At 56.4% G+C, this 15,985-nt stretch overlaps 1 protein-coding gene across 4 annotated transcripts in view; it reads right to left on the bottom strand.

Annotated features, from left to right (window-relative positions):
• Positions 1-15,985, bottom strand: part of Clip2 (CAP-Gly domain containing linker protein 2) — a 42,738-nt gene that overhangs the window by 16,054 nt on the left and 10,699 nt on the right. For all 4 annotated transcript variants that reach the window (XM_070035558.1, XM_070035561.1, XM_070035560.1 and 1 more), the window contains 5 exons: positions 14,878-15,062; positions 8,422-8,960; positions 4,293-4,417; positions 3,245-3,458; positions 1,983-2,180 (listed from right to left, as the gene is read on the bottom strand). In XM_070035558.1, coding sequence (XP_069891659.1) covers positions 1,983-2,180; positions 3,245-3,458; positions 4,293-4,417; positions 8,422-8,960; positions 14,878-15,004 — 1,203 coding nt within the window. In that variant the 5' untranslated portion in view covers positions 15,005-15,062. The remainder of the gene's footprint in view (positions 1-1,982; positions 2,181-3,244; positions 3,459-4,292; positions 4,418-8,421; positions 8,961-14,877; positions 15,063-15,985) is intronic.

The raw sequence follows: 15,985 nt of genomic DNA, 5'->3' as shown, positions 1-15,985 counted from the left end.
GATATCTGCTGCTGGAGTCATGCCTGGGGTCCCATTTTTACTGCTTTATTCTGCCCAGGCTGGCCTTCCGCTGTGATCCTGCAGAGCTCAGCTTCCTGAGCATCTAGACACCCAGCAGGCTTTACAGATTTGGGGGTTTATTTATTTATTTTTTTGTTGATTGTGGGGTTTGAACTCTGGGCCTGGGTGCTGTCCCTCAGCTCTTCAGCTCAAGGCAAGCATTCTACCACTTGAGCCATAGCACCAACTTCCGGTTTTCTGGTTTATTGGAGATAAAGAGTCTCACGGATTTTTCCTGCCCAGGCTGGCTTTGAACCGTGATCCTCAGATCTCAGCCTCCTGAGTAGCTAGGATTACAGGCGTGAGCCACTGGCGCCCGGCTTGGGGGTTTATTTTTTGCAATGCTGGGGATGGAAGCCAGAACTATGCAAGTACAAGGCAAGCACTCGACCACTCGACCACATTCCAGCCCAGGCTCTTTTTTTTTTTTTTTTTTTTTTTTTTTTGGGTCCGGTCGTGGGGCCTGAACTCTGGGCCTGGGCGCTGTCCCTCAGCTCTTCAGCTCAAGGCTAGCACTCTACCACTTGAGCCACGCCACTTCCGGCTTTTTTCTTTTTGCTTATGTGGTGCTGAGGAATCAAACCCAGGGCCTCAGGCATGCAAGGCAAGCGCTCTACCACTGAGCTATCTTCCCAGCCCTAGCCCAGGCTCTTTACTCTTTCAATCCCAAAGAGGACCCAGGGGCCAGAGGGGGCCATTGCCAGAGATAAAACACCAGAGCCGGGCATCAAGGGCTCATACATGTAGCCTTTGTTACTCAGGAGGCTGAGGTTAGAGGATCATGGTTCAAAGCCAGTCAGGTCAGGAAGATCTGTGAGACTCTTATCTCCACTTAACCATCAAAAAGCCAGAAGTGGAATGTTGGCTCAATTGGTAGACCCTTGAGCACAAAAGCTCAGGGACAACACCCACCCAGACCTTGAGTGACCCCACCGGGGGACCCAGCTAAGAAGTCTCATCACCCACCAATCTGCCCAGAAGCATGACCTGAATGAGGGAGCAGCACACAGAAAGATCCTGCTGACGCATGATGTAGAAGAGAAAAGCTAAAAATGGTGAAGATGAGCAGGGAGGGGCTACACTCATGAGGTCACAGCCACAAGGGACAGCTGATTAGCCATTAAGACTATGAAGACATTAGACATCTGAAGCGGAGGTGTAGTACCAGTCTTGAGAAAAAAAAGCTAAGCAGGGGCAAGAGGTCCTGAGTTCAAGCCCCAGGTCCAAGCACAAGAACATAAAGAAAATGAAAGAAAAGAAGCCAGGCATGGTGGCACACAGCTACAATCCCAGATACTTAGCAGGCGGAGATAGTAAGATCAAGATTCACAACCAGGGGCTGGGAATGTGGTTTAGTGGTAGAGTGCTTGCCTAGCAGGCATGAAGCCCTGGGTTCTATTCCTCAGTACCACATTAGCAGAAAAAGCCACAAGTGGCACTGTGGCTCAAGTGGTAGAGTGCTAGCCTGAGCTAAAGTAACTCAGGGACAGTGCCCAGGCCCTGAGTTCAAGCCCCAGGACTGTCAAAAAAAAAAAAAATTCACAATCAGAAAAAAAAAGCATGAGACTCTATAAAAGAAACAAAAATAAAGCAAAAAGGGCTGGGGGTGTGGCTCAAGTAGCAGAGCCTGCCTGGTGGGCACAAAGCCCTGAGTTCAAAAGAATTTTCCATGACCTACAAAATTCTCCCAGTAGTTGGGATAGAAAGCAGGACACACAAATTTGGGGGCCAACCCTGGGGCCCTGTTCCTCCACCGACACATAGAGAAAAGTCTGGAAGGAGCCTGGCCAGACCCCTGCAGGGATGGCTCTCAGGGGTTGTGGATGACGCTCAGGAAGGATCAGATTGCTCTGCACACCCAGGTTTCCCGCCTAGGAGCAGGGAGTGGCCCAGAACCCCCGCCACCCTGGGACCTGGCCCACCTGCTCGTGCTGCGCCTTGAGCAGTGCGATCTCCTTCTCCACCTCGCAAATGTGGCTGGTGGCCTTGGCCACCTCGGCACGCTCCAGGTCACGCTCCGCCAGCAGCTGCTCGATGTGCTGCTGCTTCTCCTTCAGCGCCTCCTGCAGGGCTGTGGTGCCCGAGATCTTGCGGGCATAGCGCGAGGATGTCTCTGTGAGCTGTGGACAGAGGGGGTGAGGCCGAGGCTGGGTGACTCACAGGTGGGAGTCCTGTTTCCCGCCCTGCCGTGCCTGAACACTCTGGAACTCCACGCTCACCTGGACACACTTGGGGTACCCCTTGCCCAGAGCTAGGCCCTGACAGGGTCCCAGGATGCATTCATGGTGGTGCCCTAGCCTTGGCCAGCACTGCCTGGGGTTGAGCTGGACAGGTGACCCTCCACCCAGCCTCCTCTCCCTCAGAAAGAGCCCTGAACCCTGCATCCACCAATGCCTCCTCCATGGCCTGGGAAGGGCTTGCACACACAGGTCAGTAACAAGTGTAACAATAAATGTAATTGGATCAACTTTCCTATGAAAAGAAACTGACAACCCCCACCCCCACCCCGGGACTGGGACTTGAACTTGGGACTTCAGGCTTGCTCACTTGCGTGGCTGGCACTCTACCACTTGAGCCATGCCCCCAAGGCCAAGCTACACATTTTTATCTTTGCTCAAAAACTCCAAATTGACCAGGCACTGGTGGCCCCTGCCTGTCATCCTAGCTACTTGGAGGCTGAGATCTGAAGATCACCATGTGAAGCCAACCCAGGTAGAAAAGTCTTAAGACTCCAATTAATCTCCAATTAATCACAGGAAAAGCCTTAAGTGGGGCTGAGGCTCAAGTGGTGGAGCACTACCTTTGAACAAAAGAAACTCAGAGAGGGGCTGGGAAGGTGGCTCAGTGGTAGAGTGCTTGCCTTGCATGCATGAGGCCCTGGGTTCGATTCCTCAGCACCACATAAGCAGGAAAAAAAAAGACAGAAGTGGCATTGTGGCTCAAGTGGTAGAGTGCTAGCCTTGAGCTGAAGAGCTGAGGGACAGCACCCAGGCCCAGAGTTCAGGCCCCATGACCGGACCAAAAAAAGAAAGAAAAAGAAACTCAGGGACAGTGCGCAGGCCCTGAATTCAAGCCCCAGGAAGAGCAAAAATAAACTTAAAAAAAACAACCCTGAACTGAGCGAAGGAAAGAGGCAGAACCGGGGACAGCCCGGCCCGGCCGGTGCCCCCAGCCCCTTGCTCACCAGACCACTGCGGCTGGGCCGGCCTCCAACAGAGGAGGCCACGGAGCTGACGGAGCTGATGGAGGAGCTGCTAGGGCTGTGGGTGAGCGCCGAGACGCCCATGGCCATGCGCTTGGTCTTCTTGGCCTTGGCAGGGCTGGTGGAGGGGAAGCCGATGCGAATCACCTTATGGATGGGCGCGAAGAGACCAAACTTGGGTGGGCACTGGAAGTACCTGAGGGAGCCAGAGAGAGACCCCGCTGCCAATGTGGCCTGGAGCACCCCTGTGGCCCCCGCTGCTCAGACCCCATCATTCTCAGAAGGAGGGGAGAACCTTCCAGAGGATGGGTGGGGTTCCCCGGGGAAGGCAACAGAGCTGGGAAGAGCCTGAACATCTGCAGCTGGCAGCAGCCACTGGGGCCAATTCGGAGAGGGGTGAGATGCCCTGCACTGCACAGAGGCTGAGGCACTGATTAAGTACCACACAGCCAGCCCCTCCCACCCCCGGCCATGCAGAGCCCCCAGACACAGGGACAGCCAGAGTCTGCCCAGACAGACACAGGGTCTGCCCAGAGCCAAGCAACTCCACTGCTCCCCACATCCTGAGAGGGGAGGGAGGCGGGGACCGGGAAGACTGTTGTCATGGAAACCCAGGCTCTGCTCAGCTCAGGCTCTACTTATGGGCTGCGAAGCCTGGCACTTGGTGAGCTCACTGCCCACGGCCACGATGATGCAGGGCGCCTGTCCCCATCTCGTGCTCCAGGCGGCCTCAGCCTCTCTTCTGCCTTGATTTCCTTGTGTCAGAGATGGCAGGACACAGGCAGCCCCTTTGTGCTTTGAGGGGCCACCTTGAGCTGCGGGTGGGCATGGCCAGATGGTGTTACCGGGCACTGCGGCCTCCCTCAGCCACGTCCACACGGAGCCGGCACCGAGTGACTGGGTGACTGTAAGCAGTGACTCCTGTCTGCCTCTGGCCATCAGCGTATGCCCGGCTGTGGTGGATGCTCGAAGGGGAGCCCCCATGAAGACCAACGCCCCTCCCCTCCCCTCATCCCTGCAGCAGCTGTACCTGGTGCCCGCCACTGCGCCATCGTTCTTCCCCAGGGGCTCGTCCAGCTCGACGCCGCACCACTCACCCTTGGCAAAGTCAGTCTCCCCCACGTACCGCACCACGCCCGTCTTCGTCCCGCCAACCTGCACCGTGGGGAGGAACTCAGCCCAGAGCTCACAGGGGTACAGGATGGAGATGGCTTCTCCCCCCTCCCGCCCAGCTCAGCTCGCAGGGCATGGGGACAGGCGAAGGGGGACCTCAAGAACGGTTGGGAAGGCCCCAGCACCTCCCAGGCCTGTGCCATACTGGGAGGTGACTGGGATCAGCGTTGGAACTCTGCCACTTAAAAGCTGTGTGAGCTTACCAAGTTTCCTGCCCTCTCTGAGCCCCAGTGCCTTCACCCACCAAAATCATCTGTGAGAATTTAGTAGTGTGCTCCTTGGGAGGCTGAGACCCACACAACCCAGTGTACATATCTGTGGGTTCTGTGTGACGTGGTGAGTAACGCACATGCTGATTCGTTCATGGTGCAATCTGGGGCAGGCTGCCAAGAACCAAAATGATTCTCTCAGACAGAACAGCACAACCCCGTCCCTCAGAACCCAGCCAGGCAGGCGCCCTACCACTGGTGCCCATCCCCAGCATTCTTCTTTTTGTACTGGTACTGGGGCTTGAACTTAAGGCCTCCCACTTTTTGCTTAGCTTCTTATTCAAAGCTGGCACTCTACCACTTGTGCCACAGATCCCCTTCCAACTTTTTGCTGGTTAACTGAAGGTAAGAGTTTCACACCCGGGTGGCAGTGGCTCATGCCTATAATCCTAGCTACTCAGGAGGCTGGGATCTGAGGATCAAGGTTCTAAGTCAGCCCGTGAGATACTTAGCCCCAATTAACCACTCAAAAACCGAAAGCAAAGCTGTGGCTCAAAGTGGTAGAGCACTAGCCTTGAGTGAAAGAGCTCAAGGACAGAGCCCAGGCACTGAGTTCAAGCCCCACAACCAAAAACAAAAACAAACAAAAAATAATAATAAAAAATAAGGGGCTGGGAAGGTGGCTCAGTGGTAGAGCGCTTGCCTTGCATGCATGAGGCCCTGGGTTCGATTCCTCAGCACCACATAAGCAAAAGAGAAAAGCCAGAAGTGGTGCTGTGGCTCAAGTGGTAGAGCACTAGCCTTGAGCTGAAGAGCTGAGGGACAGCACCCAGGCCCATAGTTCAGGCCCCATGACTGGACCCAAAAAAACAAAAAAACAAACAAACAAACAAAAAAGTCTCACCATTTTGTCTGCCTGGGCTGGCCTCAAATCATGATCCTCAGATTCCGCCTGAGTAACTAGGATTACAGGTGTGACCCATTGGTGTCTGGCTTATGCCCTTATTCTTAAGGGGTTTTGTCAGTTGTGTGGCTTGAACTCAAGGCCTAGGTGCTGTCCCTGAGCTCTTTTGTACTCTGGGGTGGTTAACTGGAGATAAGAGTCTCATGGGGGGGGGGGCTGGGAAGGTGGCTCAGTGATAGAGTGCTTGCCTTACATGTATGAGGCCCTGGGTTCGATTCCTCAGCACCACATAAGCAGAAAAAGCCAGAAGTGGCACTGTGGCTCAAGTGGTAGAGCACTAACCTTGAGCTGAAGAGCTGAGGGACAGCGCCCAGGCCCAGAGCTCAGGTCCACGACTGACCAAAAAAAAAAAGTCTCATGGGAACTTTTCTGCCCAGGCTGGGCTCGATCTGATTCTCAGATCTCAGACTCCTGAGTAGCTGGGATTACAGGTGTGAACACTGGGCACCTGGCTTTCTTGAGGAGTTTTCCCGGGTCTCTTTATTTGAGAGGCTCCCTCTGTGTGTCCAAAGCTTTAGTGTTACTGTTGAGAGACCTTTAAAGCCACTTAGAATCCTGCCCTGTGTCCAGCCAGGACCTGTGAAGATGGGCCTGTGTCCAGCCAGGACCTGTAGCAACGGGCCTGTGTCTCCATGTGCTGCACCCTCCCCTTGTCTCAGATGCTGCAGGCCCCAAGTTCAAATCCCAAAACAAACTCCAAAGACAGTAATAGAGCTCGTTCGTCTCTTTCCATCTGTCTTCGTCTTCAACGTTCTCAGATTTCCTTCATTTTATCTTCTAACACTTCTTATTTCTGCAGTCACACTTTACTTCCCAGAGTCTTGTGGCATGATGAATATTCATGCATATGAATATTCATGACCCCCATGAATATTCATGATCCTCTATTCAAGGATCTTAGGAGACCAGGGTCCATCCCAAACCCCGGCCTGCAGGGTGGTCGCCAGCCAAAGGTGGACAGGGGCAGAGATGTGATGGAGGTGACTTCGTGATTTTTCTCCTGTTTCTGGCCTGGCATGGGCCCCACTTCCAGGGACCCCATGAGGCTGGCACAGGCTGTGCCAGTCCAAGATGACTGACAAGGGCGTTTCTGTCTCCCGATTCCAGCTCTGAGCATGGCTTTGGTGCATTTCCAGCTCTGCTGTTGCTGCTGTTTCTTCTGTTCTTTGTCCTTGAGGATTTAAAGTCTTTTTTTTTTTTTTTTAAATCTCACCCAATGGTTCATGCCTATAATCCCAGCTACTCAAGTTGCTGAGAGCTGAGAATTGTGATTTGAAGCCAGCCTAGGAAGAAAAGTCCATGAGGTTTTATCTCCAATTAACCAGAAAAAAAAAAAAAAAAAAAAAAAAGCTAGGCATTGGTGGCTCATGCCTGTAATCCTAGCTACTCAGAAGGCTAAGATCTGAGGATCACGGGTTGAAGCCAGCCCAAATAGGAAAGTCCGTGAGACTCTTATCTCCAATAAACTACTGAGAAAAAGCTGCAAGTAGTGCTGTAGTTCAAGTGGTAGAGCACTAGCCTGGAGCACAGAGAGGCTAAGGGAGGCACAGAGAACCCAGGCTCTGAGTTCAAGGACCAGCAAAATAAATAAATACATAAATACATACAAAATTTTAAACACCACGGTTCAAGTGATAGACATGTTTTGAGTGGAGAAGGTGAGGACTGTGTGGTGGTGGGGCATGGCCAGGGTTTTAGGGCGTGTCTGTGTGATGGGTATGGTTCATATGGTGGGGGCGTGGCTCAAATGGCAGGTGTTATAGCTCAAAGGTAGGCCAGCCCAATACAAAAGCAGAAGACCCTACGTGAAGACTTATCTATTAGGAAGGAGAAGGAAGTGGAGCCCCTGGGCCCAGATGGGCCTTTCGAGGGATTTTAGCTAAAAGAGGGACAAAGAGCCAATAGCCTGAACTGAGATCATCCGACCTCCACCTCCTGTGTGGCTGGAATTACAGACATGTACTCTCATGCTCAGCCTCTAGACATCTCACCACTGGATTTATATAATCTTATAAAGTGTGAAGACCAGCCCCATTTCAAAGGTGGGAAACAGAAGCTCTGCACTTTCTGAAGTCACACTCCTGAGGGCTGGGCACTTACCCCCTGCGGTGTTTTCACCATGGTGAGCCTGCCTGGCACCTGGCACACAGCTCAGCCGCATGCTTGGAGACTACAGCAAGGGAAAGCTAGAGATGGCCAAAGCCTTCCCCTCTCAGAAGCTGACTGCCGGCCCCAGGACAGCAGTGAGGGACCTGGTGTGTAGACCTGCCTACTAGGGCAAGGAACCCAGGTCGGGCTGCTGGGCTCCAAGCTGTCTGAGGGGCTTTCGCTCCACCAATGGGTGCATCCTCTGGTGACATATATTTTAGTCAAGAGGTGGGGCCTTGAGGTGATTGGATCATGGAGCTCTAACTCCACCAATGGGTTCGTCCACTGATGATGTCATAGCTGAGTGGGCTAACAGGGGTCTTGAGAAGTGATTGGACCATGGGAGCTGACTCCACCAATGGGCTCATCCATAGCTGAGTGGGCAGTCTGGAGGTGGGGCCTGATTGGAGGAAGCGGTGGAGGGGCGGAGCTTCGAGGCATTTCTCACCTCTCCTCGCAGGGGGGGGCCCTTTCCTCTCCGCTTCCTGGTCGCCAGGAGGAGAGCAGCTCAGAAGACCAAAGCCTGAAGCCATGAGCCAAATAAACCTCTATGCTGCTTCCCAGGGAGAAAAGACTGAACACAGACGGGCAGATGGGAAAAAGGGCGGGCGGGCAGGCGGGAGGGTGAATGGGAGGAGGAGGGGAGGGCGGGCGCCCGCGCTCACCAGCACGCGGTCCCCCAGCCGCAGGTCCTTGTCGCCCCGCTTCACCGAGCCGCTGTCGGACAGGTTGGAGCCGGACTCGTTGCCCGCCTTGCCGGAGCCCAGCACGGCGTCGCGCAGCGGCAGCGCGCGGCCGGGCGGCGGCGTGGCGCTGCTGGCGTGCAGGGACAGGTTCTGCGCGGTGAGCGGCTCGCGCGGCTCGCGGTCGGCGCCCTCGGCCGGCTGGCGCACCAGCTTGGACGGCCTGGTGAAGATGCCGCGCAGCGCCGGGCACTCGAAGTAGCGCACGCCGCCCACCGCGCCGTCGTTCTTGCCCACGGGCTCGTCCAGCACCACGCCGGCCCACTGCCCGGGGGCGAACTGCGTCTCCCCGAGGAACTGCACCGAGCCGGGCTTCACGCCGTTCACCCACACGCGCTCGCCCACCTCGAAGTCGCCCGCAGACTCGTCGCCCGCCTCGGCCGCCCGCGAGCCCGGCTTGTCAGGGGCGGCGGGGCCGGGGGCCGGGGCCGGGGCCGGGGCGGGCTTGTGCTGCGGGGATCCTGCGGGCGGGGAGGGAGAGGCAGCCGTGAGGACCCGCACTGCCTGCCCGCGGGGGTTACCTGCGGGAGGGGGGAAACTGAGGCAGCCCCCGACCCCCCCCCCCGCGCTGGGGCTCCGGCCCCTCCCCTGCCCCGTGCACCCTCCCCTTCCCTGGTTCTGGGGTCGCACCCCAGTCCTGGGGCTGGAGCTCTCGCTTGGCTTTTTTACTCAAGGCTGGTGCTCCACCACTTGGGCCACAAATCCACTTCCGGCTTTTGGGTGGTTCACTGGAGATAAGAGGCTCAGGGCCTTTCCTGACCAGACTGGCTTCACACATGGTCCTCACGTCTCAGAATCAGGAGTAGCTGGGATTACAGGTGTAACTCACTGGAGCCCGGCTTTATTTGGGGTGTCTTCCCGCCCTTGCTGCCCCTCTGATGGTTCTCAGCTCAGACAAGCACTTCCATACCCATGGTCCTGAGAACCGAGCCACCTGGGGGGCTCCGCCCCACAGCTCTGAACACAAGACCACCCAAGGCTCCACAGAGCCAAGGAGGGGGCTCCGTCCTGTCCTTCCTCAGATAACCCAGAAAAGCCTCAGTCTATGCCCTGCCACCTGAGATAGAAAAGGCTACACACAGCCAGGTGCTGGCGCTCACACCTATGATCCCAGCTACTCAGGAGGCTGATACAGGATTCTGGTTCAAAGCCAGCCCAAGCAGGAAAGCCCACATGACTCTTCTCTCCAATTAATCAGCAGAAAGCAGGAAGTGGAGTTGTAGCTTAAATGTGAAAGCACCAGTCCTAAGCAAAAAAGCAAATGAAGGCTGGGAAGGTGTCTCAGTGGTAGAGTGCTTGCCTTGCATGCACGAGGCCCTGGGAGCAATTCCTAGGCACTACATAAGCAGAAAAAAACCAGAAGTGGTGCTGTGGCTCAAGGGGTAGAGTGCAAGCCCAGTACACACACACACACACACACACACACACACACACACACACACACACACACACACACACACACACACACACACACACACACACACACACACACGTCAAGGGGCTAGGAAGGATCTAGGAAGGATCAAGAGATCTTTCCTCCCCCTAGGCCTCCGTCGACCTCCCCAGGCCTCCATGCTGCCATCGAGGTTGAGGGCCTGCCAGCCTCAGAGCTGAAGACCCAGCTGGGAATAGAAAGGAAGGAACGGCACTTAATCCCTGCCCCTCCTGGGGCTCAACTCTGGCCTTTCTAATAGGAAGAGCAACTCTTCAGCTCAGAGACAAAGGCCTTGCCCACAACCACACAGCACAGATGGGGCTCTAACTGAGGCCTGAGTCAGTGTATTACCTACCCACAGGGGACGGAAAACACCAGCTTAAGGCCCCTCACAAAAGGGCATGGCACCAGCCATTGCTCTGGTCCTCAACAGAGTGGCTGGGATTATAGGCATGCACTACCATGCCCAGCCAAGCCTTCTACATAGTAGACACACTTGATGATGTTGCCACATCCCATGCCTGTTTCTGTCTGTTGTAATAAAATGGCCAGGCTCACCAGGGCTGGTCTCTACCTGTCCCAAAATTTCCTTAGAGCCAGAGAAAACTTCCCAAGGTCCATGGAGACCCAGCCTGGCTATTCTTAGCAAAAAGTGCCTGCCCAGCTGTCCTCAACCCCAGCTGCTGCCCTGGTGCTGGGGACCCTCAGGTAATCTCCCCCTACCTCCCCCCTTCCAGGGTCATGGGCCTCTACACCAGTTGTTTTAACAGCTGCTCAAACCCAGGTCATGCGTCTTGGCGCTCAGACTCGCTTGCTTCCTTTACCCTCTCTGTCGTAAGCCCTTCGGCTGCCCCCGACAGCACTGAGACCCCCTCCCATCAAATTCCCCACAAAAGCAGGCCTAAAACTCGGCTTCCTGAGGAGGAGAACACAGAAGACACGTGAGAGGGCACACAGCCCCAAGACAACCTTGCAACGTTGGCTGGGCCTGGCCAAGCCTGTGTCCAGATTAGTGTCTCCATTTCCCCATGAGACAACAAAAGCCCAGGTCAGAACCCACCACAGATGGCTGAGCATGGTGATTCATGCCTGTAATCCCAGCCACTCAGTAGGCAGAGGTAGGATTTCAGTCTAAGGCTGGTATGTCTGGGCCAAAGTATAAGACCCCATCTAAAAGCAAAGCAAAGCAAAAATAAAATAAATAAAAGCACTCAAGTGGTAGAGCTCCTCACTAGCTAGGAGGAGGCCTGAGTTCAAATCCCAGTCATAGCCGGACGCTGGTGGCTCACACCTGTAATCCTAGCTACTCAGGAGGATGAGATCTGAGGATCACGGTTCAAAGCCAGCCTGGGCAGGAAAGACCGTGAGACTCCTATCTCCAATAAACCACCAGAAAACCAGAAGTGGCGCTGTAGCTCAAGTGGTAGAGCGCTCGCCTTGAGCTGAAGAGCTCAGGGACAGCGCCCAGGCCCAGAGTTCAAGCCCCATGACCGAGAAAAACAAAAACAAATCCCAGTCATGTCCAAAAAGAAAGAACAGGAGAGAGGGGGCCGTGTCACTCGGAACCCACGTGTCCCAGGGGCCTGGTGTGTGGTCACAGCCCTGAGACCTGCGGGTGGGCTGATGACCCCAGCCTCAAAGGCGACAGGGGGTCTGGCAGCCCTTAGGGCTCAGCACCCTCACGATGCCCAGTGGGGAGCCTTTCCCGGAGCAGCTGCTTCCTGCTTGGAATGAGACTGACCGGGGTCCCCGAGTGCAAAGCAGAGCTGAGGGCACAGGGCCTCTGCAGCAGCTGAGGGGTGGGCAAGCGGGGTGCTCAGAAAGGAAGGGAGGCCCCCCCCCGGCTGGTGACAGCTGCGGCAGAGCCAGCAAGGACGGGGTGAGACAGGCAGGCTCGTGTCTACAATTTAGATCCCCCACACATCCCAAGAGCCACCAGCCTGGGTGCACGGCAGAGGGGTCCCCATGACTGCTGGCCCCCACTTCCCACTACTCCTTGTGGCTCCGCTCCCTCCCCAGATCCCCCCAGCTCGGCAGAAGCTGATGGCAGCTCAATCCTTGCCCAGCTCCACACCCGGCAAGGCTGGGACTGGGAACCAGCTACACAGCGCCATACAAGGACCCAGCGTCTGAGCCTCACAGAGCCCACCACCATGAGGGCCATGGAGGGGCCCTCCCTTCCCCCACCACTTTCACCCTCCCTCCCTCCTTCTTCCCTCCCCAGGGCCTCTCTAACCTTCCCTGTGCTTCTAAAATAATCTAAGGCCCCTTACCGTAATAACCACCTGCCGCCCTCCACGCGGCCCTGGCGGGATGCTCGCCCCTCTCTCAGGTTCTGAACTGGAGAAGGGGCCCGGAGCCGGACGGTGAGGAAACAACCCTGTCACCCACCCGAGTCACCACCCTCAGTCTCTCTCCTCTTCCCTGCCAGCTCACCAAGACTCAGCCATCCCCAGAGAAAAGATATCCTGAAAGCCACACTGCCCTGGGTCCCCCATACAGCCTTGGCCATGGTCCTGGCCACCCATCTCTCCCTCCCCAACCCAGCCATCAGAACACAGTGGCATGGTGGCATGATGGGTAATCCCGGGGAGGTAGAGTCAGGAGGGTCTGACCTGCCACCACCACATGCACCAACCCAGCCTCTGCACTGGCAGCCTTGGACAAAGGTGGCTCAGTGGTAGAGCACTTGCCTTGCATGCATGAGGCCCTGGGTTCGATTCCTCAGCACCACATAAGCAAAAAGAAAAGAAGCCGGAAGTGGCGCTGTGGCTCAAGTGGTAGAGCGCTAGACTTGAGCTGAAGAGCTGAGGGACAGAGCCCAGGCCCAGAGTTCAGGCCCAACGACCGGATTCCCCCCCCCACAAAAAAAACCCTCAGAGACAGCACCCATACCTTGAATTCAAGCACCAGGACTCACGGGGGGGGGGGGGGGGGGGGGGGGGAGCCACAGGGGGAAAGAGGCAGCTTACAATGTGCTGCAGGACTTTCCAGAGCCTCCTATAAACAATGCCGATCAGCACTGCGCTGCTCCCCACTGGGTGGGGCTACACATGAGGAGCCCTGGGGATTCTCACAACACAGAGCCAGCTGCAGGCCTTCACGCTAGCCCGCCTCCTCCTCCCACCCTGGCCCCAAGCACCCAAGTGCCTTGGCCCCAGTTCCACCCTCCAGCCTCATCTGCCCTCTGCCTGCGTAGCCTGCTGCCTGAGCTACCGGACGGGAAGGGAAGCCATGCACCCTCTCTCGGGAGTTCAGGTCACCCCTGGGACCCACAGGCCCCAGAGGACGGTGTGGAGATGCCCCACACCCCAGGCAGCTTTCTGGGCCCTTCCTCTCCCCAGAAGGGCTCAAAGGCGGAAATGGAGCCCCTCCCCAGCTTCCAGGAGGCCCAGGTCTGCCCCTGGGGGCTCTGCAGCCCTACGCCCCCCCACCAGGGCACTCAGCACTCTTCCAGAACCAGGCAGAACCCAGAAGCCCCTCCCCTGCCCTGTCTCCCACCCCAGGACAAGGCTCCTGCCTGGCACACAGCCAGGGGCGGTGGCAGGGATGGGCAGTCCTTACCCACAAGAGAACAGAGCCAGCTCCCCATGGAGAAGCCTGCGCCGGCTCCCGGGCAGCTCTGGCCGCCTGGTCCCCACCCCCGGATCAATGGTGGCCCAGGATGGGCGTCCAGAGGCCGCCCTGCCCCCAGCACGCCACACCCTGCCACACAGCCCAGCAAGGCCGGGCCTGACCGCTCCATCCTGCACCATTAGTTTCAGATGTGGTCAGGGAGGGGCGCGCACAGGAGCTGCCCTTGAATGTGACCTTGGCCACTGCTGGGGGAAGCCGGGGCCGGCCTGGTCCTGCACCAGGTCGCACTGTGTCCTAGACAAGTCATTTCAAATGATGCCAGCTGGGCAGTGACGGAGCCCTGGCACAGGCACCTGGGCTCAGGACCAGCACAGGACCTGCATGGGGGGGGGGGTCCTAACACCTCTGCAGTCCCCAATACCAGGAACTTCTGGGGACAGGGTGACCCACTAGGTACACTGGCTCTTCCTGTCACCCACCTGCCTGGAGTAGGCCACGTGTGCAGAACTGGGCCTGGGACAGAACACAGGTGGCATCTCTGGACTCTGCTCAGGCCTGGCCTCAGGGCAACCCTGCCGCTCCCTGACTTGGTGCTTCTAAGCCAGCTCAGCTGCAGTGCTCAGCTCTGTGCTACTGAATGGACCGAAGAGCTGGGCACTGGTGCTGTAATCCCAGCTATTCTGGAGGCTGAGATCTGAGGATGGAGGTTCAGAGCAGCTGGGACACAAAAGTCCATAAATGCCAGGCGCTGGTGGCTCACACCTGTAATCCTAGCTACTTAGGAGGCTGAAATCTGAGGATTGCAATTCAAAGCCAGCCCAGGCAGGAAAGTCTGTGAGATTCTCATCTCCAATGAACCACCAGAAAACCGGATGTGGCGCTATGGCTCAAGTGGTAGAGCACTAACCTTGAGCTGAAGAGCTGAGGGGCAGCGCCCAGGCCCAGAGTTCAAGCCCCACGACCGAGCAAAAAAAAAAAGTCTATAAGACTTATCTCCACCAAAAAGCCACCAGTTAGAGCTGGGAGTCAAGTGCAAACATACATATCACAAACTACGCCCCCCCCCCCCCCCCGAACAAAATATGACTGTGCCTGCCGGAGGGAATAGGATCACACACAACTGCACCCCTGCAGCAAGCTTCCCCAGTCTTAAATAAGAACAAAATACAGCACGGTAGTGTACACCTGCAATCCCAGCGCCCCAAAGGCTGAGGCAGGAGGATGCAGAGCTGGAGGCCAGCCTGGACTATATCACAAGGCCCGACCCCAAAAACACCGACCCTTCCAAGGAGAGCTCCCAGGGAGCGAGCGGTCCCCACAATTTTTCGGAAGCAGCCTCCTCCCCCAAGCCCCTCAGCCCTACACACCTTCCTTGGAGCCCGTGGTTGCTGCAGATGGCGAGGCAGAGGAGGCTGAGCCCGTGGAGGCCCTGCCCATGGGGCTGGAGTGCTTTCCCCCCCGGCCGGGGGGCTTCAGGCCGCTGGGCTTCTGCATGGCTCCACGTGTGGAGATGGGGCGGGCACCACTCACGTTCTCTCCACCATCTTGTCACCTATGGACAGAGACAGGACAGGTGACGTCACCACATGCAGGGCCACCAGCCCAGGTCATGGCCTGGGCGCCTCACACCACCCAGAATCTTCCAGAACCCTCCAGAACACCACTCCCACACAGCAGGGGACAGTTGTCACTTTTTATTTATTTTGTGCCAGTACTGGAGCTTGAACTCCGGGCCTGGGCGCTGTCCCTCAGCTCTTCAGCTCAAGGCTAGCACTCTACCACTTGAGCTACAGCGCCACTTCTGGCTTTTTCTGCGTATGTGGTGCTGAGGAATCGAACCCAGGGCCCCAGGCATGCAAGGCAAGCGCTCTACCACTGAGACACCTTCCCAGCCCGGATCTCAGCTACTTGAGAGGATCAAGGTTCAACAACAGACTGGGTAAAAAGTTAGCAAAACCCCATCTCAATCAATAGTTGAGTACAGTAGAGCAAGCTTGTCATCCCAACTATGCAGGAAGCACAGGGAGGAAGTCTGTGTCCAGGCTAGCCTAGGCAAACACACAAAATTCCATTTGAAAAAATAAAAGGATGGGCGCCAGTGGCTCACACCTGTAATCCTAGCTAGTCAGGAGGCTGAGATCTGAGGATCACAGTTCAAAGCCAGCCCTGGGCAGAAAAGTCCGAGAGATTATCTCCAATGAACCACCAGAAAACCGGAAGTGGCACTGTGGCTCAAGTGATAGAGTGCTAGAGCTGAGGGACAGCGCCCAGGCCCAGAGTTCAAGCCCCACAACCAACCAAAAAAATAAAGCAAGACAGGAGGTATGGCTCAAGCAGTAGAGCACCTGCAAAGCACGTCCAGTCAATCCCCAGGAAAGCCAAAAAATAAATAATGAAATAAAGTCCTTCCCACCTGCACACTTACAACCTTGGAATCACAGACACCCTTAAGTGATTTTTGTTGTTGTTTTGTTT

This window comes from Dipodomys merriami, unplaced genomic scaffold (assembly GCF_024711535.1).
Source record: "Dipodomys merriami isolate MVZ:Mamm:240054 unplaced genomic scaffold, mDipMer1.0.p SCAF_26, whole genome shotgun sequence".
Lineage (NCBI taxonomy): Eukaryota > Metazoa > Chordata > Mammalia > Rodentia > Heteromyidae > Dipodomys > Dipodomys merriami.
Note: the sequence above shows the minus strand (reverse complement) of the source record. Positions and strands in the feature narration are given on the sequence as shown.